We start from the raw sequence: 25,362 nt of genomic DNA, 5'->3' as shown, positions 1-25,362 counted from the left end.
AAACAGATGTCTGCAGCCCTTGTTACTAATGAAAGAAGCATGATAAATGGGCCCCCAGCTTTGAACAGCTATTGCCAATTTTAAGATGAGCACCACAGAAACTGGTTAAAAATGCAGATCGGACCATGACCTGATCAAAATTTATAGAGTAACAATTGCATTTAATAATATTCAGTGAACCATCAATAATACCCATCTTCCACCGTTACTGTTTTCAATTACAAGGATTCTCAGCCGTTGCCTCTTAAGATTCGAGAAATCTTCCTGCTCATGTTCCACCCATCGGTAAGGCAGCAAAGAGGAGCAATAAAGGTCAGAAAACTTCTCAATGAACACAATTCTTCATCACTGGAACATTTTATTAAAGAAGCTTTCCACGACAATTTATCATTTATGAAAATCAAATGCAAACGATTTCTACATACATGGGGATATAGCCTTTACATGTATACATTCAGACTCTTGCCCAGAAAGTTTTAAGATCATAAAGCATCTTCAAAGAAACACCCTGTTGTCATGATCCAACTGGAAACATATAAACCCTTTTTTAAAATTAGTATTGTTAAATTGATTTAAATCAATGCATTCAGAATAATTCTCTGTTCAGAGCCAGAGAAGGAGTTAAGGCAATAACTTTATATATTTGAAACAATTAGTTCATTCAGATGACTTAATTGGAAGATAGTAGCATACATTTCAAGTGATTTAATTTATATAAAAATTATGCATAGTTTAAACCATTTGGTTTTGGATTACAAAATAAGACAATTTTTGTCTTAACAGATTTCAGAGAAAGATTTGGGAATAAAAATTCAATTCAATCCTTATATGCACTCTGGTGTACTGTAGTATTAAGGAAATAACAATTATTTGGAAATAAATGGCTAAAAATGTTGATTTATACAAGCCAAATTCAATGTTCTATGTAAATTATTACTCACCTGTAGATTTAAAATGTTGGGCAGCACAGATGGCCTAGTGGTTAGTGCAATTTTTTTTTTTTTTTTTTATTATACAGTGCCAGCCATCGGAGTTTGAATCCCAGGCTGTCTGTAAGGAGTTTGTACATTCTCCCTTGTCTGTACCAGGGGTGCAGATTGATTGGGTGCAAATTGGGCAGCATGGACCGAAATGTCCTGTTACCGTACCATATGTCGAAATGTTTTTAAAAAATATATTAACAAGAAAATACATGAAAAGATTTTGACATTTAATATCCTATTTAAGATTCAGATAAAGAAAGTTAAGTGGAAAATCAAAATGCATAGTTTCTCCAGTTTGGTTTTCAGCAAACCCATAAGGTTATTCCTTTAAATTTTAGGGATTGAGGTAGCTGCTATAGCAATGCTCTCAATTGCACATTCATCATTGCCACGACGGATTCGGAAGTAACCATTTTCTCCCCAATTTTTACTCCAGCTGTTCTTAACTATCCAATACTTTTCATTTGTTTGTGGGTCACTGCCATAGCCCACTAACAACACTGCATGATTAGTAAGTTCAAAGGGGTTGAATGGATCACCTAACCCTGTATAATGATAGATTCCTCCATGATAATTTAAAAAGTCACTGTAAACTTCAAAAGCAACAGATACAGGACCATATTTAACTAGCTCCAATTTCATTGCTGCTTCATTGCAAGCACCATAAAACCCACCAACATAATAATACTGAGAAGTGTAGAAACGGTAGCAAGATTCCTTAATGGTGCAAGGAGTATCTCTTCCAATGTAAGGAAAGCAATCTTCGATAACCACACCAAAATCTTGGGCATACTTCCCAGCAATCAAGTATGGAAATCCTCCCATACACCCTGAAGGAGGAGATTAAAAACTATAATTAATAGACCATAAATATGCACATTGTCAACATAGGTGAAAAAAATGTAGCAGAGATGGCTTACTCTTCCACCCCACACTAAAATGATGGTGCAAAATAAATCATTTTCATTAGAAACCTGACAAATAAAACTTCAGAACTAAGTTCGCCTTGCGAATCAATTATATTAAAATGTAAGAAATGTGTCCAGTATATACCTCTCTGATCAATGCCACTGTGAAACTATTTTCTTACTTATCACAAAGCAATGCACAATTTGTCTCCAAGTCTAAACCCAAGGGCATCATTTGCAAAGTCAACTATTTTAAAATCCATTAGCAAATGAAAATAAATTGAGCAAACACATTAAACATATCCCCCCCACATCTGATCTGCTGAGAATTTCTAGAACTTTATGCTTATTCTGCCTTAAAATGCTGGATTAGTAATGATTACAGCTTTACATGCCATCCCAAATTAACTCGAGAGAGAGTAACCTGCAAACACAACGTTGATCCCTGACAAGCAACTATATGAACAATCAAAATTTGAATGCATGAACATTAAAATTTAATTTAACAAAATAATCGTATTCAATGGGCCCAATTTCCTCACTTGACAACATTCTAAATTTAAATATATATTAATTCATGCTTTGCAGCACAGGAACTCATGGAAAATGCTTTGCAAAGTCACAATCTTAAAAAAAAACCATGAAAAATTTCATTAAACATTCCTAATTTCAATTAAATACCTTGTGAATAATTACTACAGGAAACTATCTGCTGAGTACTTAGGATTGGAGTCTGTGTATTGTTTGTCATAATACGAATGCGAGCTTCAAGCATCCCCATTGAAGAAAAGGAATAGCAACTACCACAATTGCCTAGAGTAATGGAAAGAAGAAAAATCAGACAGAATAGTGAATAAAACTAAAAGCAAATTAAACCTTCACTCAAACATGAAAGAATGAAACATTAAAAGTGACTAAGGGAATATTTCCCTCATCCTATACATGGAATCTTTATTTCAAGTCAAAGCCCTCATGCTGCAGCAGGAAAATATCCTCACTACTTCAAAAGTACGACATCCTGGCAGCTGCCAACTCGATAACACCTTTCAAAGAAAGTCCCCTGTTTCACAACAGCAGCTGGAAGAACTGGAGACCATCCAATTAAAGAGGGATTTCTGAAATGCTGTTAGCATGCAGCAGCACCAAGATTATGGCTAGTCCAAATAATTTGGACACACTCCAGTTATGAAGTGTTGAAACGGTTCATAAAAGGAGTGCATAGAGACAAGTAATTACTGGGCACAATTTAGTTTGCAAGGAAGAATATTTAGAATAGGGATCAATTTTTGGAATAAAAATATACACAAAAGAACAATCGTATTTTACAACCAGATGAATCAATTGCAGAGCAAACGGTCCCCAACCAAAGCCAAGATCCTACACCAATTCATTATTTTGATGTTTGCATGCAAAATGCAAATTAGGTTTTCAGAGGTGAGCAATGATCTTACACACCTGCATGTTTAAAAATACCAATAATAGAAAATTATTGAAAAATATGAGAGAGAAGTATGATTAACATAGCAATTAGGCAAGATGCTACAGCATCAGGGATTGGGACCAGGATTCAAATCCTGCACTGTAAGGAGTTTGTATATTCTCCCGGTGTCTGTGTGGGTTTCCTCTGGGTGCTCCAGTTTCCTCCCACCGTACAAAACTTTCCACGGTGGTAGGTCAATTGAGCATAATTGGACAGCACAGGCTTGTGGACTGAAAGAGCCTATTACTGTGGTGTTAATCTATTCATTATACACCCATGATCATGTGGCCAGGCACAATTCCAATGCCATCTACAAGTGTGCCTAGCTGTTGGAAGAATCACAAACAGTAATGAGGAACCATACAGGAGGGAGATAGATCAATTCGTTGAATTGTTTAACACTAACCTTGCACTCAATGTCAGCAAAACAAGAGGATTGTGGACTTAAGGAGGAAGTCAGGGGAACACGACCCAGTCCTCATCAAGAGCTTAGTAGCGGAGAGGGTCAAGAACTTCAAATTCCTGCGTGGCAAACATCTGAGGATCTGTCCTGCAGCCTCCACATTGGTGCAAAGGCTCCACTTTGTGAGGTGACTGAGGAGATTCAGTACATCACCAAAGATTCCCGTAAACATGGAGAGCATTCTGGCTGGTTGCATCACTCCCTAGTATGGAGGTGCCAACTCTCAGGACAAGAATAAATTCCAGAGGTTTGTTAACTAAGCCTGCAACATCACAGGCACCAGACTCACTCCATCGAGGCCATGGTGTCGAGGTAATGTTTAAGTTAAAATATGTATGTTTGCACTGTGATGCTGCCATAAAACACTGAATTTCATGGTATTGTTCAAAAATAACAATTAATAAAGCATGACTCATTTATGTTAAATTCAGAGACAAATGTGTAAGTCATCTATACTCTTTTCCTTCGGTTTAACTGCCACTGGTTAGGCTGCACTCAGACGGTCATACCATAAGGATGCATTTGTACTGGAGATAGTGCAGAGTAGGTTAATTAAGATGTTGAATAAAACACTAATGTTTTCAGACACAGTGAATGCTGGAGAAACTCAGCACGTCAAACAGCGTACTTTATGTAGCAAAGATAAATAACCAACATTTTGGGCTTGAGCCTTACAACAAGCCTGAAATGTTGGTTATATTTCTTTATCTTTGCTATTATAAAGTTTACCATTTGACCTTTTGAGTTTCTCCGGCATGTGTTTTTAAATTTATTAGAATGTTACCTGCCTTGGATAGGCTGGGTTTGCTTTGCCTGAGTGAAGGAAGTTGATGGGTAATGAGAGGGTGTATACAATTATGGAAGGCATGAAAGGTAGAGGGAAAAAAAAGATCTTATCATGGCAAGGGTATCAAAAGCGAGAGGAATTAAGTGCAAGTCAAGAGGAAATTTTAAAGATGCATCCAAGAGGAGAACTTTCAGACAGTGGCTGATATCTGGGATATGTCATCAGAGGAAGTGGTGAAGACAGATACAACCCTTAGGAGGTGTTTAGATGTACTCGAAAAAGCAAGAGAGGAGACAAGACAGAATGCAGGCAAATGGGATTAGTATGGATAGCGCAACAGGCAGCATGGACATAACTGGGTCCTTCAGTCCACTATGAAGTTAAAAGTCTCTACGACATGCTTTCAACCACCAGAAGCAAGCTGTAGACCAGATGACAGGCATCAATCAATCTTGCCACACAAAGCCAGATAAATAGTTCAATGTCAATCAACTAGGCCATTGCTCTTCCAGATTCACTCATATAGGGCCAGAATTTGCAGATGACAATACATGACATTCTTCATTCTGATGACAAAAAAATCCATACAACAATCCTAGCACTTCCCTTTTCCCAAAATCTGCTGTACATACAGTGATCACTTGTGACCAGCGGTTGCAATGTTGTCACAAAGAGCCCTTATACAGGAAAGCAGGTATAAAAGGTTAAATAAATTTGCAAACATTGAACAGTTTAAATTATTAAACTGAAAACACTATTAAAAGGAAAAAATAAATCACTTTTGGGGCTCAAGTTCACCAACTAATAAACAGGTTGTCATTTTAACACTTTAGACCTCACCTAACTGAAATGCAGTATTCCCAAGTCATCCCTACTAGTTTTATAATTAGCTTTAGTTTTGCAATGATTTTACAACGCAAACTTTTGTTGAATGTAATTGATTACTTTTTAAATACTCAGAAATGGCTGATGCCAAACACACCCATAAACCCTGAACGATTTTCTATCCATTGGATTTTAAAATCATTGGAAAAAAAATGCCAATTTAAATGCATTAATTTCACTATTAGTTTAAATAATTAAAAGTGCACTGATAAAATTATAACAGGTAAGCTTCTTTGTGAACATTCAGGTATTATGTTGACCTATGCCATAACACATCACAAGAACATTCAGAAAATATCTTGTACTGGTACACGATCCTTTATCCGGAACCATTGGAGGACGGTGTGTTCCGAATTTCAGATTTGTCCGGATTTCGGAAATCCCACCCAAATTGTACTGTCGTATCCACCCCCACCCCCTTCCAGTCGCCCGGCCGCCGGTCCCCATTTGCCAGATTTTTGGAGCTTTCCAGATTTTAGATGTCCAGATAAAGGATCGTGTACCTGTATTCACTGTCCCAGATAATTGCAGAATTTAATTCCACCTGATAACGAAACAGTCCTATCCAGTGTGCAGGCAGACAGACAAAATTCAGGCTTAGGCTGGTTAATTGGCAAATAACATTCATATCACACAAGTGCCAGTCAGTCAATGGTTCTGTCCAACATGAGAATATCCCCTGTGCTTAAGGCCAGATCACACAGACAAAAGCCAGAAATACATGCAATCTGCTTAACTATTTGAATTCAATCCAACTGCAGATGGAAATTAGATAAAATTTTTCATTGAAAATACCAGAGTTTTGTTTAGAGCTTTAAGGTAATTGCTGCTTTTATCAGTTTTCAGTACCCAGAAACCAAATAAATAATTTAAACGGTTCAATGTTTGCAAATTTATTTAATCTTTTAGACCTGCTTTCCTGTATAAGGGCTCTTTGTGACAACATTGCAACCGCTGGTCACAAGTGATCACTGTATGTACAGCAGATTTTGGGAAAAGGGAAGTGCTAGGATAGTTGTATGGATTTTTTTTGTCATCAGAATGAAGAATGTCATGTATTGTCATCATCTGCAAATTCTGGCCCAATATGAGTGAATCTGGAAGAGCAATGGCCTGGTTGATTTAGTTTATTTGCAAAAAGCAAAAGGCAAGATGGGCTGGACTGTAATAATTTGTGGTCACTGTGACAACAATGTAAGATTTGTTCTAGGCGCAGTTAACAATTCGGAGATAAATAGGGCTCCGATTCCTTGCAGGTTTCTTTTGGCAATAACCACTAAGAACACCAAGATCAGCTCAGAAAAATTGTTTTCTCTAGACCCTCACACCAAAATAATTCTGTGCTGGCAAAAAAGAGTCAACTATTATATTCTGTTACCAAGTAGAATAAGGGTTTTTAAAGGGCCCAGTTCCAGTTGTTTGTTGAGTGTATTGGCCAATAATATATGGTGAGAAAGCAGAAGTGGTAAAAGGAAACCAAAAAAACCAAATTTTTACATGAACATATCTTGCTCAATATCAACTCAGATGGATTTGACATTTGTTATTTTAAGTTTTCAAAGTTCAGAGCATAGTCTTAACAAATATCAGCAAATGCTTTACGCTATAACATTATTTGGATAAAGGAGGAATGAATTCCAGATGTCTTCAAACCAGATTTTTTTTTTCAAGCAACATTCAGTCCAGAGGAATCACAGAAAACAGGTTCATCTCTGGACACAAGTACTAAATTGGGTAAATTTCCACAAATGTATCGATTTCTTTTTTTTTTAAATTAAATTTAAAATCACAAAAAAAAATCAATTTTACAATAATGCACGTCTATTATAAATAGATGTGGTTTATATTAAAAAAATGAGAAAGACCCCCCCCCCCCAATAGCCCCCTCTCCCCCACCCCATCCCTATAAAGAAAAACGTGGGACAAGAGATCTTTAACTGGAGCGCTCCTTACTATAAGGCTTTATTTTAAAGGTCCCTGTATACTTAATGAAGGGAATGCCTGAGATTTATTTAAATATTCATACACAGTCATGTAAATATGGGCAACAAATATATTGATCTCTGAGCAAAGTCAATTCTACAATTGAATCAAATGTGCAAGTATGATTAGCATCAAATACAATTGGTGGAGAACATTTCAGCTCTTTACATCTGCTCTGCCCTTCAATAAAATCACAGCTGATATTCCATCACTGCTTTCTGTATTCCTCGACTTTCTTAATGTAAAAAATCTTGGAATTTTATACTCAATAACCAGGCCTTCACTTTTTTTTTTGGTTGGTTAGGTGAAACAACTTATTCCCATATCGCTGCCAAATGGGCAGTTTTATATTTTGAGACTATGACCCTCCCCCCCCGCCCAAAGTTCTAGACATCACAGCCAGTGAAGATTGTATGTTTCAACAAGCTCAACTATTCTTCTGAACGATTTTGGCAGAATTTAGTCAATACAGATTTTCAAGTTTAGACATGTGGCATGGTAAAGACCTTTCTATCCCAAGAGCCCGTGCTCCAAAATAACCTACAAGCCCTATACATTTTTGGAGGGTGGAAGGACATCAGAACACCAGGAGGAAAACTACGTAGACATGGGGAAAACAATCCAACTCCTTATAGACAGTGCTCGATTCAAAACCTGGTCGCTGCTGCTGTAATAGCAAACTGTACCGCTAATCATTGGATAATCCTCCTCATTAAGAATCCAACTAGATCCTTGGGTTGGATGACAAGAGCTATTTACAATTCTCATCAAGGTTCTAACTTTCAGAAAACTACCTTTTGCATGTTTACTAAAGGTGCAAAAAGATACTTGCACTCCTGATTTTCAAACTGTATTTGCTATATGATGTGATAACAACATGCATAAATCCTACTATTAAATCTTTGGTTTCAAAGTACAATCAGATTTACCCTGGTTTCTGACTGGACTACGAACACAGCTCAGCGCGGACATTGGCGACCTCAGGGGTTTCTACGAGGCTCTAAAGGCTGTGTACGGCCCCTCACCCCAAGTCCAAAGCCCGCTGCGCAGCTCAGACGGCAAAGTCCTCCTCAGCGACAAGATCTCCATCCTCAACCGATGGTCAGAACACTTCCAATCTCTTTTCAGTGCCAACCGCTCAGTCCAAGATTCCGCCCTGCTCCAGCTCCCTCAACAGCCCCTAAGGCTAGAGCTGGATGAGGTTCCCACCCTGGATGAGACATATAAGGCAATCGAACAACTGAAAAGTGGCAAAGCAGCAGGTATGGATGGAATCCCCCCAGAAGTCTGGAAGGCTGGCGGCAAAACTCTGCATGCCAAACTGCATGAGTTTTTCAGGCTTTGTTGGGACCAAGGTAAACTGCCTCAGGATCTTCGTGATGCCACCATCATCACCCTGTACAAAAACAAAGGCGAGAAATCAGACTGCTCCAACTACAGGGGAATCACGTTGCTCTCCATTGCAGGCAAAATCTTCACTAGGATTCTACTAAATAGAATAATACCTAGTGTCGCCGAGAATATTCTCCCAGAATCACAGTGCGGCTTTCGCTCAAACAGAGGAACCACTGACATGGTCTTTGCCCTCAGACAGCTCCAAGAAAAGTGCAGAGAACAAAACAAAGGACTCTACATCACCTTTGTTGACCTCACCAAAGCCTTCGACACCGTGAGCAGGAAAGGGCTTTGGCAAATACTAGAGCGCATCGGATGTCCCCCAAAGTTCCTCAACATGATTATCCAACTGCACGAAAACCAACAAGGTCGGGTCAGATACAGCAATGAGCTCTCTGAACCCTTCTCCATTAACAATGGCGTGAAGCAAGGCTGTGTTCTCGCACCAACCCTCTTTTCAATCTTCTTCAGCATGATGCTGAACCAAGCCATGAAAGACCCCAACAATGAAGACGCTGTTTACATCCGGTACCGCACGGATGGCAGTCTCTTCAATCTGAGGCGCCTGCAAGCTCACACCAAGACACAAGAGAAACTTGTCCGTGAACTACTCTTTGCAGATGATGCCGCTTTAGTTGCCCATTCAGAGCCAGCTCTTCAGCGCTTGACGTCCTGCTTTGCGGAAACTTCCAAAATGGTTGGCCTGGAAGTCAGCCTGAAGAAAACTGAGGTCCTCCATCAGCCAGCTCCCCACCATGACTACCAGCACCCCCACATCTCCATCGGGCACACAAAACTCAAAACGGTCAACCAGTTTACCTATCTCGGCTGCACCATTTCATCAGATGCAAGGATCGACAATGAGATAGACAACAGACTCGCCAAGGCAAATAGCGCCTTTGGAAGACTACACAAAAGAGTCTGGAAAAACAACCAACTGAAAAACCTCATAAAGATAAGCGTATACAGAGCCGTTGTCATACCCACACTCCTGTTCGGCTCCGAATCATGGATCCTCTACCGGCACCACCTACGGCTCCTAGAACGCTTCCACCAGCGTTGTCTCCGCTCCATCCTCAACATCCATTGGAGTGCTTTTATCCCTAACGTCGAAGTACTCGAGATGGCAGAGGTCGACAGCATCGAGTCCACGCTGCTGAAGATCCAGCTGCGCTGGGTGGGTCACGTCTCCAGAATGGAGGACCATCGCCTTCCCAAGATCCTGTTATATGGCGAGCTCTCCACTGGCCACCGTGACAGAGGTGCACCAAAGAAAAGGTACAAGGACTGCCTAAAGAAATCTCTTGGTGCCTGCCACATTGACCACCGCCAGTGGGCTGATAACGCCTCAAACCGTGCATCTTGGCGCCTCACAGTTTGGCGGGCAGCAACCTCCTTTGAAGAAGACCGCAGAGCCCACCTCACTGACAAAAGGCAAAGGAGGAAAAACCCAACACCCAACCCCAACCCACCAATTTTCCCTTGCAACCGCTGCAATCGTGTCTGCCTGTCCCGCATCGGACTTGTCAGCCACAAACGAGCCTGCAGCTGACGTGGACTTTTTACCCCCTCCATAAATCTTCGTCCGCGAAGCCAAGCCAAAGAGAAGGAGACAATCAGATTTACCCTGGTTTCTGACTGGACTAACATAATTGACTCCATCTACATTTCTCCAATCCCATGATTCTGGCAAAGAATCTGCAAGCTTCTGTACTTCTTCCAACACAGGCGCAGGTTTTGGACGTCTGTAAGATAACCAAATAGGGTGATTAGGACAGAGACAATGGCAGGAGGTGGTTCATGTTGGTGTGGGGATAAGCTATAGGGACACTAGAAGGTTAATGGAGTCATCAGCAAGTGACAATACAAAGCCACAAAAAATATTACAAAAATGCAAGGATGTAGTCAGTAGTCATACTGTGCTAATTGAGAAAAACTGAAAAAGCCAATTAATTGAAGATGTGAAAGTCAATATGAGTCGGTGTCACTAATAAAATGGTCAATTCAAGGCGAGGTGCTGTTCCTCAAGCTTAGAACAGAACACTACAGCACAGTACAGGTCCTTCAGCCCTCGGTATTGTGCCGACCCATATATTCCTTTTAAAAAAAAGTACAAACCCTCCTTACCCCATAACCTTTTTCTTCCATCCGTGTGCCTATAAATAACCCTAATGTCCTCCCTAAACTTCTCTCCCTTCACTTTATACACAGGTCCTCTGCTGTTTGCTATTCCTGCACTGGCTGTCCACCCTATCTATGCCTCTCATAATCTTGTAGATCTCTATTAAGTTTCTACTCATCCTTCAACGCTCCAAAAAGAAAAGTTCCATCAAGGCATGTTGTTGGATGAAGGCTATTTGAGCACAGGACACAGAATCAAACCATTTTGATACTCATATCTGTCCCACTATCAATAGGATTGTACTGAATCTTTTATCCCATATCCCTCATTTGCAAAAATCTATCGACGTCCATCTTGAATGTACCTAGTATTTGACCCTCTACAGACCACTTGGGTGAATAAAGTAAACTCATTGCACAATTTCTGTTCTGAATAGCCAATCCTTATTTTGAGACTGTACATACTTTGCTTTTATATTTCAATTAGAACACCTCTTGAACTTGAATATTTCTTGGAACAATTTGGAGAAATCAATCTAATGAACCTATAAAAAGGTCAAATTCCAGAACAAACAACAGAGGAGATCTAGCAGTCATGACCATCAATCTGACCCAGTATTGGCCAAAAATAGTTATAGTGAGTTTTTCTGTAATATTGGGTCATTTGGCAAACACGTCAAGAAATGATTTTATTTTTCACACCATAAATCACATTAGCCATGATATACACTTTTTCTTTTTCACACATATACAGTGACTTTTTCTCCCCCCCTCCCTCCTCCCAAGCCACCCCCCACCCCCCCTCATCCATTTTAGTGAAAAATAAAAAAATTTAAAAAAAAGAAATGATTTTATAAAATTGTATTTACTTTTGTTCCCCAACCCCCAAGAATATTTTTTTTTATTCAGGATCTCAGATATTTTGGTAGTGGTTGGAAACTTCTGAGAAGGCAAGTTTCTGTGTTACCTAAACTGCCGAAAAGTGTGTGTGGGGGTCACCTGTAAAGCAATGAATAAATAATTTGTTTTCACAAGTACATCACAATTTAAGAATAGTTCCCCGCCTACCCCCCCCCCCCACCACAAAAAGAGCTTGCCAGGGTCCAGAGGAAAAAAGACCCAAAGCGTAGCCAAGGAACAAATTTAGAGGTTCAGAAATTTGAAAAACCTCTTTGCATTAACTGTTAATTGGACTAAAATTATAAGCTTTTTTTTAAAAATACAGACATTCACATTGCCCCATCACAGCAAAGAGTGTGAGATTACAGAGCTCTAATAAATTAACCTTAAAACCTACCTGGGGATACGAGAACCAAGACCACCAGAACGTTTAATCAAATCTTGAATGGTGAATTTTTCATATTCATCATAAACCTTCGCAGTCCAAGATTTCTGAACTGTGTTTATTGCGTTCACAAAATCCACATTAGATTTGTACAGTCGCTGTGACAGGCTAATGAAGGTAGCAGTGGGGAAAGGACCAGAGAGAGTAATTAAAATAATTTCAAATACAAAAAACCATCCTGTAATCAAGTAAATCACTCCAAAATATTTGTATAAATTTTAAATTTTATTTTTAATGTTCAGGTGCTGCTCAACTTATGATGGGGTTATGTTCTGGCAAACCCACTGCAAGTAAAAAAAAAATACAGCACCTACCATTTTTTAATAATTAAAATTTTGAATACCTTTATTCCACACTGAAAAAAAATTTAACATACACAGCTGAAAGCACCCAAGGCATGAAGAATGTTTGAAGCATTGAAGTAAAATTAATTGCTGGATGGTGGGGATGCTAAAGCGACAGGGTCAACAATTTCCAGGGGCTCCTGGAACACTGTAGGGAGACAAAGGAAATAATTGGGGCCTTAACAGATATTTTTAACTCATAATTGTGGATAGAAGTTTTTCTAGAGAACTGGAGGATGGCAAATATAGTGCTGTTATTTAAAAAGTACTGCAAGGATTATCTGGGTATGTGCAAACCTGTTAGCCTGATGTCAGTAATAGTTTACAGAATCCTGTCCAGCAGTTTCTCTAAGATTCTGTCAACATTTGGATGGTCAAGGGAAAATTAAGTAAAGACAACATGGATTTGTGCTTGGAAAACAGTATCCCAAGAACTTGACACAATTTTTTGAAGAGGTATAAACAAGGTAAATGTGAGTAAGGCAGTTATGTTATGTATATGGATCTTAGTAAAGCATTTGACAAATTCCCACACATTAGGCTGATGTGTAAGGTTAAGGCACACGTGTTAGGAGGCAAAAGGTGCAAAAAAAAATCTTAATATAGAAATCATAGGGATGTTTTCAGACTGGAGGACCATAAACAGGGTTCAGTACTGTAACCCTTGTTGTTTGGAAATTATTTAGACAAGATTGTTTGTGGCAAGGCAAGTTTCTTGAGAACTCAAGAATATGTGCTATAGTGGACCTTGGTTTGTAACAGGATCTAGATCAGATGGGAACTAGGCTCAGGAATGACCAATGAAATTCAACGGGGAGAAGCGCTGTATTTTGGTAAATCAAACCAAGGTAGAACTTGACTATAGTGTCCAAAAATAGTATGGTGGAGCAGAGGGACTTAGGAATGCAGGCACATAGCTCTTTAAAGATGGCAGCAGAGGTGAAGAGGGCATTTGGCATGCTTGCCTTCATCCATCAGGGATCGACTACAAATGTTGGGACATCATGTCGAAGATACACAAGACCATGGTGTTGGGTTTTGGTTGCCTAGCTATAAGAATGCTATTATAAAGTTATATAGAAGAGGTTATAAAGTTATTGCCATGATTAGGGAGTCGAGTTATTGTGAGAGACTGGAAAAACAGCCTGCTTTCCTTAGGTTCCTTAGATCCTTAGGATCTTATTGAGGTCTACAAAATCATGAGGCATATAAAAGGTGAATAGTGACAATTTGTTTCCTAGAAGAGAAGAATCAAAAGTGGAAAGGAGAAACTACAGGTGAGATGTAAGGGGGAAGGGAAAATGAAGTGGGTGGGATGTAGAAGGGACACAAGGGAACAATTCTTCACTAAGAACAAAGTGAAAGAGACAGGTACATTTGGTTCATTTAAGAAACACTTGGATAACTACATGGATGGAAGGGGATTGGAGGGGTAAGGGCCTAATGCAGGCAAGTAGGACTAAAGGAAGAAGAGCACATGGTTCAGTGTGGACAAGACAGGGCTGCTAACATGATGAATGATGACTATTGGTTATCATTATGGATGCATTTGAATAATATTTTGAATGTGTCACAAGATCAAAGGAGTTTTTACTTAAAATACTTACATGCTACACAGTAACTAATACCACATGTCCTTCCTTTTACAGTTTCCTAATATTTCACAATATTAAGTAGAAATGGGGCACAGAACTATCATTTATCAATTTTTTTTTTAAAGTCAAAACCTCCATCAAGTACTACAATATTTTGTAGTAGAGATATCAAATCCATTATTATTTTTCAGAAACTGTAGCACAGAATTCAATGACATCTTCTGTTAAACTCTACTTTGCAGATTGAGGCAAGCAGAACAACATACATTGGACAGGGCAAGTTACTAATTTTTAAGTAACTTAAATATTGGAATTTAACACAAATAGATCTTTAGTGAAAAGTAAATTAAAGGAAGAGGTAAAATGTCAAATTCTATACATAAAACCTAAAAAAGGAATAGAAGGTGTATTGAAAATAGCAAGTCTATTAGGCATTTTTTTTTTATATAAATCACCATAAAAATTTCAGAAGCATTCATTATAAATTTTGGTGCCAAAGAGAACAAGTTGCAATTATTGCAAACTGCATTGCGATAGCACCATATAGGGATCTGCAAAAAAAAAACTTTAGTTTAAATACACAATTTCAGGAATGGGGCCAGAGATGAATCCACACATGGCAAAAGATCTGAGCAGATTAATAAAGCAAACATATTAATTATATGAGCAGCAATTTGCTTACCGCAAGAGGTTTTTATCCGAGTGAACTATATTAGTCCGAACAATCCTAGAACTCTTCTTTCCAACAAAGCAAGCCCAGTTTCGACCCAAAGTATCATGAACCGATCCTGGTAGTGTTTCATGACAATAGCTCGTTACATTCAAGCCTTCTTTCTTGTACTATTAATGGGCACCAACAGTGAAACAGCAGATGTAATATGCATTAACATTTTACATTTCTTATAATTTAAGAATTAGATTAAAGATATGACATTTTAATCAAATAGATTCAGCACATATGCATACAAACTTTAGAAATACAAATTTTACATTTCTCTTGATTGCGCTACAAGTTGTACAAGACCATCTATTCACTTTTTTGGAAAATTAGTGGTTGCTTCTCTACCGTCAAATACTTCTTTCATTCTGCACAACTCTATTTATTTTTCAACAAAGCATTTGCCTTCAGATGATTCAAAAGTAGGTGAAAGAGCAGGTAATTGAGAAAACACGAAGGCTGCAAGACTCCAGAAGGACTTGGTAAGATTAGGAGAAAGTATACAATTTGCCATTTCCCTGCCCATTGTCAGAAAATGTACAGTCATGCACTATGGTAAAGGAAATAAACCAGCAGACTAATTTCTAAATGGGGAGAAAATTGAACATTCCCAGATGCAAAGGGACCTGGAAGTCCTTGTGTAGATTATCCTGAAGGTAAATTTACAGGTTGAGTCAATGGTGAAGGCAGAAAATGCAACGCTGACATTCATTTCAGAAGAAGAGAATACAAGAGCAGGGATGTGATGTTGAGGCTTTATAAGATGTGCTGACATTGGAGAGGATTCAGAGCAGGTTCACAAGGATGATTCAGGGAATGAAAGGCTTATTAAATGATGAACGTTTGACAGCTCTGATTCGAAGCATTAGAATTTAGGAGAATTAGGGGAAATCTTAATGAAACATTTGAAATGCACAGACAAAAAGATTAAAAAGTGTAGAAAGGTTGTTTTCCATAGTGAAAGAGCATAGGACAAGAGGGCACAACTTCAGGATTGAAGGGTGTTCACTTAGAACAGAGATGCAAAGGAATTTCTTTCCCCAGAAGGTGGTGAATTTGTGGAATCTGTTGTCACAGGCTTATGGAGGCCAGCTCATTGGGTGTTTTTAAGACATACAATAGATTGATAGGTTCTTGATTAGCCAGGGCATCAAAGGTTATGGGGAAAAGTCCAGCCAGTGGGGATGAGAGGTAAAATAGTTCAGCTCATGATTGAATGGCAGGCAGACTCAATGGCTGAATAGCCCATTTCTGCTCCATGTCTTAACTAAATATTTTTCATCCAGTTCTTTACCTTTCCATTATCAGCCCACTCCCTCTCTTCCTCTAACTGCAGATTTGCAATCAATACCCATTTTGTTAGTTCACTGCTTCTGCTTTGGTTTCATTCAGATCGCTTCTCATCACCATTATTCAAGCAGATTTTTATTCAGCTTTTTAACTGCGCTCTCCACAAATGAACAGCACATTGGCACACATTACTTCCAGGATCGTGCTTTAAAATTATGACAACTTGCTGTGGAATCCAAAATGAGCAGCACTTATTGACAGTAAAATTAAGGATAATTTGCAAACGGCTATGCACCACACTACATTTTTTGTAACACCAAGGTTGAATGGGGATGGAGTTGGGAGAACAAGGGAATATTGACTAGAAAACTCCTTGATCATTTATACATCAAATCATTTTAACTCTTGCAGAGTGATTTTCCAATTATTTGCTCGTGATACAAAACTTCACCGGTGTACATTTTCAACATGCTGTGGTGGTACACCACTGGCCTACTGCAGGGGGCAACCTCTATACCTGGAGAAGAGCATGGGGACAAGACAACACCTGGCCGGCTATCAATCAGCCGACTTGAATAGACCAAGCCCCACCCAGTCGGGTGTCAATCACCCTCCGGGAAATAACCCCGAGCTGGCTCTTCAAAGACACTCTCAGAGTTTACAGCAGCTCTCCTCACAGCTGGCTCTGTGGAAGTTTATGTCAAATAAAGCCTGTTGTACAGTCTTTTGGTTTTGTGTGTTTGCTTTTGACTGACAGCGCACCACAATTTATTCGACATAAATTTTTAAGGCTGCTATGGAAAAGTTCCTGAGTGCCGGGAGCTTCAAAATCAACCCATGCCACCCAGAAGCACAAACACGCTTTGAGATCTGGAAGCAAACGGTTGAAGCGATCATCGAGGCTGACATCGAGGACATCCTGGACCCCAATTGAAAGAGGCTTATCTTACTCCAATCAAAACTGGGTCCCCAAGCCTTCCAGGCACTGCACTGAGTACTCAGAAGCAATGAACACCCTTGAGAGCATGTACAAACCTCCCACGAATGTGGTCTTTGCAAGGTGCCTCCCAAGTATCCATGCCAAACCACCCAGGGAGACTGCAGAGTCTTACCTGGGAGCCCTGTGAGTTGGCCCGATGTTATCTGGCTGAACACGGGGTAAATGAAAGGGAGGTTGAGAGGATGATCAGAGATGCCTACTTCCGAGGGCCATCCGGCAGAAGCTGCTGGAGGACAATATCTATTCCCTAGCCAAAAGAGTGGAGGTAGTCAGAACCCTAGACGTAACAGCCCTGCACACCGAAGCCTTCGATTCCAGGCTTCCTCAGGCCTCCGCATGGTCAGCACATTCGGCTGCTGTGGCCCTAGATCAAGCTGGGGAAGAAGGCCAGCCATGCCTCACCCTCCCATGCGGCATCACCATCTTGGGCTGGACAGGCGTGGACACTGCCGTCACCGAGGCCCTCCCAGGTCTCCAACGATGACAACCTGGTCAACACAGGCGCTAACCAAGCCACCCTAACAACACACCCCATGTCTCCGGTTGCATCCCATGTCTACGAAGAGCACCACCGGTCAACACTCACTTCTCATGAGGCCTGCAGAGGACACCAACAACCACAACTCACCTCCACCATTGGGGAACAACGACTGAACCCAGAGGTGGACCTAGCAGCCACCACCCTGACCAGGAATGTTCCCCACGATCTCGGGTGCTTCACGATGGACGTAAAAATCAATAGGCAGGTAACAAAATGCCTAATCGACAGTGACAGCACAAAGAGATTCATTCACCCGAGCGTGGCTCACTCACTAAAGCTAAAAATCCACCCCACCACCTTCTCTATCGCCTTCACTGCCAAGGATCGGACTATCAATACCGTCGGGCACTGCTCGGCTGATCTGACGGTGGGGGGGGGGGGGGGGGGGTGATGAGGAGAGAGACATACACCTGGTCATGGCCAAACTCTGTGCCCCAGTCCTCCTGGGCTTAGAAGTCCAATGCCACCTGGAGAGTGTCACCCTCGCCTTCGGAGGCCACTAACTTCACTCACGCTCCACAGCGTGCCGTCCAACCAGCCACAGCCAACCTACAGCCTCTCCACACTGAGCATCACCCCTCCCGCGCTCTTATCATACCAGAATGCAAGCCAATTGCCACAAGAAGTAGGCGCTATTGTGCCGCGGACAGAGACTTCATCAGGGCGGAGGAGCGGCGGATTCTGGCAGAGGGTGTCATAGAGCCCAAGTCTAGTGGGCAAAGAGGGAAGCAAGCAGAGGACGGTCATGGATTAAAGCTAGACCATCAACCTACTCCTTACCAAGGATAGCCGACATGGTCAACAATTTAAGGATTGGCCCGCTACCGGGTCTTCTCCACAATTGATCTGAAGTCAACCTATTATCAACTCCCCATCCACCCACAGGACAACCCCTATTCCACCTTCGAGGCAGACGGGCGTCTGTACCAGTTCCACAGAGTTCCTTTTGGGGTCACAAATGGGGTCTCTGTCTTCCTGCAGGAGATGGATCAGATGGTAGACTGGCACAAGCTAAAGGCGACTTTCCCATACCTGGATAATGTCACCATCTGCGGCCATGACCAGCAGGACCACGATCAGCAGGACCATAATGCCAACCTGGAGAAATTTCTCCGGATGGCTGAGGAGCTGAACCTCACTTACAACAAAGAGAAGTGAGTGTTCAGCACCACCCACCTCGCCATCCTGGGGTACATCGTAGCACGTGTCATTGGCCCAGATGCAGAACAGATGTGCCTGATACTGGAGCTCCCCCCACCTCCCCCCCACCCCCCCCAAACACACAAAGCCACCCGCAGGTGCCTTAGCTCATTCTCTTACTACTCACAGTGGGTTCCCTGTTTCTCAGACAACTGGCCCACTGGGCCAGGCCACAACTTTACCGCTCCCAACTGAAGCGCAGACAGCCTTCATGCGCATCAGGAAGGACATTGCAGATGCCACGATGCATGCCGTGGACAAGGACTCCCCTTTCCAGGTGGAGAGCGATGCCTCCGATACAGCTCTCGTCACTACCCTCAAACAAGGGGGGGGGCGCCCAGTCGCCTTCTTCTCCAGGACCCTCCACGGCTCCGAACTAGGGCACTCCGCCATTGAAAAGGAGGCCTAGGCGATCGTGGAAGCGGTCCGCCACTGGCGCCATTACCTGGCTGGCAGGAGTTTCACCCTCCTCACCGACCAGCGGGCAGTGGTGTTCATGTTCAACACCACCCACAGGGCAAAATTAAGAACGACAAGATCTTGCGCTGAAGAGTTGAGCTGGCAACATACAGCTACGACATCCAGTATCGTCTGGAGAAGTTTAATGACTCCCCTGACACCCTCTTCCGGAACTGCGTGTCGCTCCATAATGACCAGCTGCAGGCACTGCACTAGTCCCTCTGCCACCAGGGCGTCACCCACTTATACCATTTTATCAAGTCCCGGAACCTCCTGTATGCAGTCAGGGACATCAGGACCATGATAGAGGTGTACTGGATCTGCACAGAATGCAAATCTCGCTTTTTCCGCCCACCCCAGGCTCATGTCGTGAAGGCCACTCAGCCCTTCGAGCGACTCAGCATGGACTTCAAAGGGCCCCTGCCTTCCACAGATCGGAACCTCTATGTCCTCACAGTCATAGACAAGTACTCCCGCTTCCCTTTTGCTATCCCTTGCCCAGACACCTCCACGGCCATAGTCATCATGGCCCTGACACAGATCTTCACCATGTTTGGCTACCCCGCATTTATCCACAGCGACAGGGGATCTAGCTTCATGAGCAAGGAACTACCCCAGTACCTGACAGCAAGGGGCATCATGGCTAGTCGCACGACTAGTTACAACCTAAGAGGTAATGGGCAAGTGGAACGTGAAAATGGGGTGATCTGGAAGGTAGTTCTCCTGGCCCTTAAGTCAAAGGGGTGGTCCGTAGAATACTGGCAGAACGCTCTTCCCGAGGCCCTCCATGCCATTCGGTCAATCCTGTGCATGGCTACCAACAAGACCCCTCATGAATGTCTGTTTTCCTTCCCCAGGAGATTGGTGACGGGAACGTCTCTCTCAGCATGGCTCGTGACCGCGTAGACACGTGCGGGCACACAAGATCAAACCCCTGGTTGAGTAGGTGTTCCTTCTACATGCGAACCACAACTACGCCTACTTTAGGTTCGGCAGCGGCAGGGAGGATATTGTCTCAACCAGGGACCTGGCACCAGCAGGAACACCCACCACAGCATCCTCCAGCCCAGGTCCACACCGGCCTGGCACACACCCCCGACAGCTATGGGGCACTCAAGACATCCTTGGGCACCAAGGACTTACTACAACCGTGGGGGACGAACCCGCGCCCCCGCCCATCCAATAAGACAAATATGCCTTAACCCCACCCCCCGGCCACTCCTCCATGCTGCACCAAGCCAGCTGCTCTGGACCCCGCCCCCAGGCCCCTCACCAACCAGTGATCAGGAGCGAGTCCTACAACGGTCGCAGAGACTCCAACGGCTGCTGGACCATCTCAATCTGTAATATACTGTGTATATATGTTTTGGGGCTTTGACTACAACTCCCCCCCCCCCCCCCACGGTACAATTTTAAAGAAGGGGGTGAATGTGGTGGTACACCACTGTCCTATTGCAGAGGGCAACCTCTGTACCTGCAGAAGAGCATGGGGACAAGACAACACCTGGCCGGCTGTCAATCTGCCAACCTGAATAGACCAAGCCCCACCCAGTCGGGTGTCAATCACCCTCCGGGATACAAGCCTGAGCTATCCCTTTGAAGACACTCTCAGAGTTTACAGCAGCTTTCCTCACAGCTGGCTCTGTAGAAGTTTATGTCAAATAAAGTGTTGTATAGTCTTTTGGTTTTGTGTGTTTGCTTCTGACTGACCACATGCACTGCCACTTGAAAAATTTCACACAATAATATTCTATTCCATTACACAAACTCAAACCATAAAGTACGATCAGATAATTGCTGTAATTTTAATTGAGACAAATATTGAACCAGGTAGAGCCCTGTGCTTTAAGTACAGTTATTTGGTCGTTTGAAGTCACTTATGCCATGGAACCTTGACCTTTTAAAAAGAACCTCACCCAAAATTCACTAGTGATGGCCTAATCCACACATGTCAAACTCTGGCCCGCGGGCCAAATTATAATTATATTTGGCCCGCAAGATCATTTCAAAAATGTATTAGAGCTGGCCCGCTGGCCGCCGCGCCAGTATAGCGCATGCACAGTTAATACTACAAATCCCAGAATGCACTGGCGTCAGCCCGCTAATCGCCCCCACCTCCTCTGTTTACGTAGCAGGGTCTCACCGTGGACTCTGGTTTTGGGGCCTGGCCGGTGTCAGGGGAAGCCAAGGACGCTTCCCAGCGCCCAGAACCGGAGGCCTCGGGCCTGGCCTTGCCAGGACCGTTGCCCACTCCCCCTCCCTGCCGCAGACCGACCCACGACTCACAGTGACGGGGCCACTGATCCGCCGAGATGCCGCCCTGCAGCGAGAGCTGATGCCCCCGCACTGTCGTTGTCCAACCCGATCGCCCGCAAACCCCGCCCTCCCGCACACAGGCCTGAGTAAGTATTATGAACTTTAATCTCAGGATAAAACGACCTTCCAATAGTTTCATGTCACAGTGATAAATATATTCCTGGTTAAAAATGGTCCTGCACCTGGATACAAGCTCATTAGGCATAAAACTTGAAAAGTGTGTAAATCAAAGGATATCTGTACCAATGGAAAAAGGGCATGGCAAATAACCCTGCTAGAGTTCATGCCCACAATCAGTCACTCATTTGATTGTTTCAGGAATCATGTTATTTTCCCACATTCTCAATAGCCCTCAGATTTTACTATTTGACAGCACACTAGCAACGTTTGACAAATCCTCTCTAGAGAAATATTATTTATTGAATATTTTATTTCTCATTTGTTAATGCTTCTGGAAAGAGTTTATCCAAAACTATTATTAAACATTTATTTTAATAAGAAAAAGTTTAACATTACATATGTTGAAAGAAGAGAAAACATGCAAATGTTGTTGAAAATTTTCAATAAATATTTAGTTCGGCCCTCGACTTAGTCCAAGTTTTTAATTTTGGCCCTCCGTGAATTTGAGTTTGACACCCCTGGCCTAATCAAACAGAAGTGAATCTCAAATATGCAAGGGCATAACTATAATGATATATTACAAATTGCGACCTACCTTAAAAAAGGCAAACCATTTGTAATTTTGAAAAACCACTTCAAATCCTTGGTTGTAAATCAAAGTGAAAAAACCAAAGTCCCCACGATCACCTTCAACAATATCAAACTTCTGGAGATGGACAGTAACAGATTTTATTGGACGACCTACGGCAAGAAAAGGTGTCAATACAACATTGTTTGTTAATGTAAATTTTGGTGTTTCAAGACTTCTGAAAAAGTATCAAATCATCTTTAAGAGATTTAAGAAACAGAAAGTACTTTTTACGCCCCCAGAATGGTAAGGAGCACAAAAAGTAACCTTTTAAACTTGGCGAGTTCCGAGTAACTTTCTGCCAATTCAGTAACGACAGGACGATTATTTCCCTCTTCGCCGTTTCGGTTTCATCGCTCGAAGGGGGTAAAATCTATTTTATGGGCAAATTTTCTCTCCTCTTTTCCTATTGGACAAAATGAATCCTTACTTCCCGTTAAAAACAAACTCGGCGTTTAAAATTATATTTGATGGCCAGACTCGGGACACAACCCGAATTACTTGTACCCCCCCCCCCCCCCCACCACCACCCCTAGCGTTAAAATTCAGAAAGTTACGTCCCAATATTTGGTGGCTGTAAACTTGCAACTACTTCTCAAGTTTAAAGAGCGATCTCGCAGCCGGCTTCCTTGTTACACTAACTCGTCGAATGACTGAACTCGCACGGTCAGGAAGAGTGGTTTAAAAAGACCGGGTGGCCAAAGTTTGGGCGAGGGCTTCGCTTCAACCTACCCATCTTGGAGCAATCAACATTTCTGTCCTGTCCTTCCTGGCCAACGTGGAACACCCAGGTCCCCAGCAAGTCCTCGTAAGAACAGTTGGCCGGAGTGTCCGCAAGCGAGGAGCGCACGGCGAGCCCGGCGAGCAGCGAGAGAACACACCAGCCCCTCTCCATCATTCGTCCAGCAGCGAGGGAACGCGGCGAAGCTCCGACCGGGAACACCGTCATGTGACTGCTCGGGTCAGCTGCCAGGTCATGTGCCCCCTCCCCCCGGGCTGCGTGCGCTCCGACCCGAGCTCTGCCCGGAGTTTCCGCCTCGACTGCTCCGGGATTTCGCTCATCTTTAAGGGCGTTTCTGGGTCAGATGGCTGGAGTTGAAGGTCCTGACGCTGGAGGAGCTCCGGCAACATCGGTGGGAGAAGGATTTCGGGTGGAAACACAGACGGGCAGGATGGGAGCAGTCAGGAAGGATGCATGGGGCTGGTGTTGTTGGGAGACCAGGGGAAAGAGAGACAAAACAATGATACTTTATAGCGAGGTCGCTACGGATACAGTGAGGTTAGATCTCTCGGTTTTAGTCCCAAGGCTGTAGCTTAAATCCCCAAAAGAAGAAAGATGCACACCAGTACAATTTATTCAGTGGCTGGTCTGCCTTTCATCGTCAGCTTGGCTGCATCACCACTGGGGCATGGCTTGACCGGGCCAATTGCCGATTGGTTACCTTGGATGTCCAGGCCCTCTTTGGGCCCCCTTCGATCCGCCGGCGGTGTTTGGCCAGTTTCTCCGCTGTATGGAAACGGGCGTTTTAGCCTGCACGATGCTTTTGCCAGTCGCCATGTTCAACGGCTATGACCTGTGTTCAAGGATTTGGTGATAGCCCCTGATGAGGTCCACCTTTGAATGTATTTGTGCCCCTTGCAGGTTGGCGGTGAAGTCTTGGATATGGGGCATGGGCTATCTGTCCAGTATGGTGGCCTGGTTGAGGTGGCGGAAGTCTCCACACAGCCTCTAACCACCCGCTGCCTTGGGGACCATATGGAGAGGGGAGGCCAAAGGACTATCGGAATGCCGCACAATGCCGAGTTCCTCCATCTTTTTGAACTTGTCCCTGGCTAGGCTGAGTTTCTGTGGGGGGGTAGGGGAGAGATACCTCAGCCTGGTGTGGAGGGGAGGGCCCTCTATAACGATTTGGTGCATCACCCCATGTTTGGCTTCTGCCAAATGGAAGTGAGGTGTGGTGATGGAGGGGAAATCTGCTAGGACTTGAGCGAATTCGTTGTCAGCAGTACTGAATGCAGGTATTATGGACTGGTGAGTTTAATGCCCTTGAACGAGAGTGACTGAAATGTCCAGGCGTGCACCAGCTGGCATCCCTTTATATCCACCAGGAGTGAGTTGGCCTGTAGGAAATCTGCAACGAGTAATGGTTGTTGCACGGCCCCCACCATAAACTTCCAATTGAATTGTCTGTCCCCAAGACATAGGGGAATGGTGCAGGTGCCGAATGTTTGGATGTTGGAACCATTTGCCGTTCATTGCTCCCGGCACATTTTGCCGCAGCAGACCTCCAGGCTGTATTATGCCCAGTGTCTATCAAGAAATGTTGGCCCGACAGCGAGTCTTGGATGTAGAGGAGGCTATGCAGTTGGCCGGTTGTCACAGCCATTAACGATGGCCACCCTGGGAGTTTCCCTGGAACGCGCAGGGGGAGCGATGTTGACAGGCCTCAGAACTCCACCATCGGTGATGGAAACAGTATGGCTCACCAGTGGACGTGGCATTTGGGTGGTCAGTCGGTTGGTAGTCTTCCAAACTGGGTGCTGTTGACATGGTGCTCAAGCAAAGCACAGGCATCCCTCTTCGCCACCCATAGCAGGTCTGCTCAGACAGCCACCTTTTTGGGGTCATGGAAGTCTTTTGCGAAGAGCAGCTGGATGTCCTTTGGCAGCCTCTTGAGGAAGAACCACTGGAATAGCGGGCTGGAGGTGTTGCCATCATTGAGAGCGAGCATGTCACTCATGAGGGCGGAAGGGGCCCTGTCCCCCATACCATCGATATGCAAGAGTCAGGCAGTGCGCTC

At 43.2% G+C, this 25,362-nt stretch overlaps 1 protein-coding gene across 1 annotated transcript; it reads right to left on the bottom strand.

Annotated features, from left to right (window-relative positions):
• Positions 1–338: 338 nt before the first annotated feature.
• Positions 339–23,636, bottom strand: ctsc (cathepsin C). The gene is made up of 7 exons (XM_069890884.1): positions 23,294–23,636; positions 22,529–22,674; positions 14,972–15,129; positions 12,303–12,458; positions 10,511–10,629; positions 2,573–2,704; positions 339–1,813 (listed from the first exon to the last, which is right to left on the bottom strand). Exons 1-7 carry the CDS (start codon positions 23,508–23,510, stop codon positions 1,311–1,313), a joined length of 1,431 nt encoding a protein of 476 aa, XP_069746985.1. The 5' UTR covers positions 23,511–23,636; the 3' UTR covers positions 339–1,310.
• Between the last annotated feature and the right edge of the window lie 1,726 nt (positions 23,637–25,362).

The sequence above is a fragment of the Narcine bancroftii genome, chromosome 7 (genome assembly GCF_036971445.1).
Source record: "Narcine bancroftii isolate sNarBan1 chromosome 7, sNarBan1.hap1, whole genome shotgun sequence".
Taxonomy (NCBI): Eukaryota; Metazoa; Chordata; class Chondrichthyes; order Torpediniformes; family Narcinidae; genus Narcine; species Narcine bancroftii.
The sequence above is the reverse complement of the archived record's forward strand: the minus strand, read 5'-3'. Positions and strand labels throughout refer to the sequence as shown.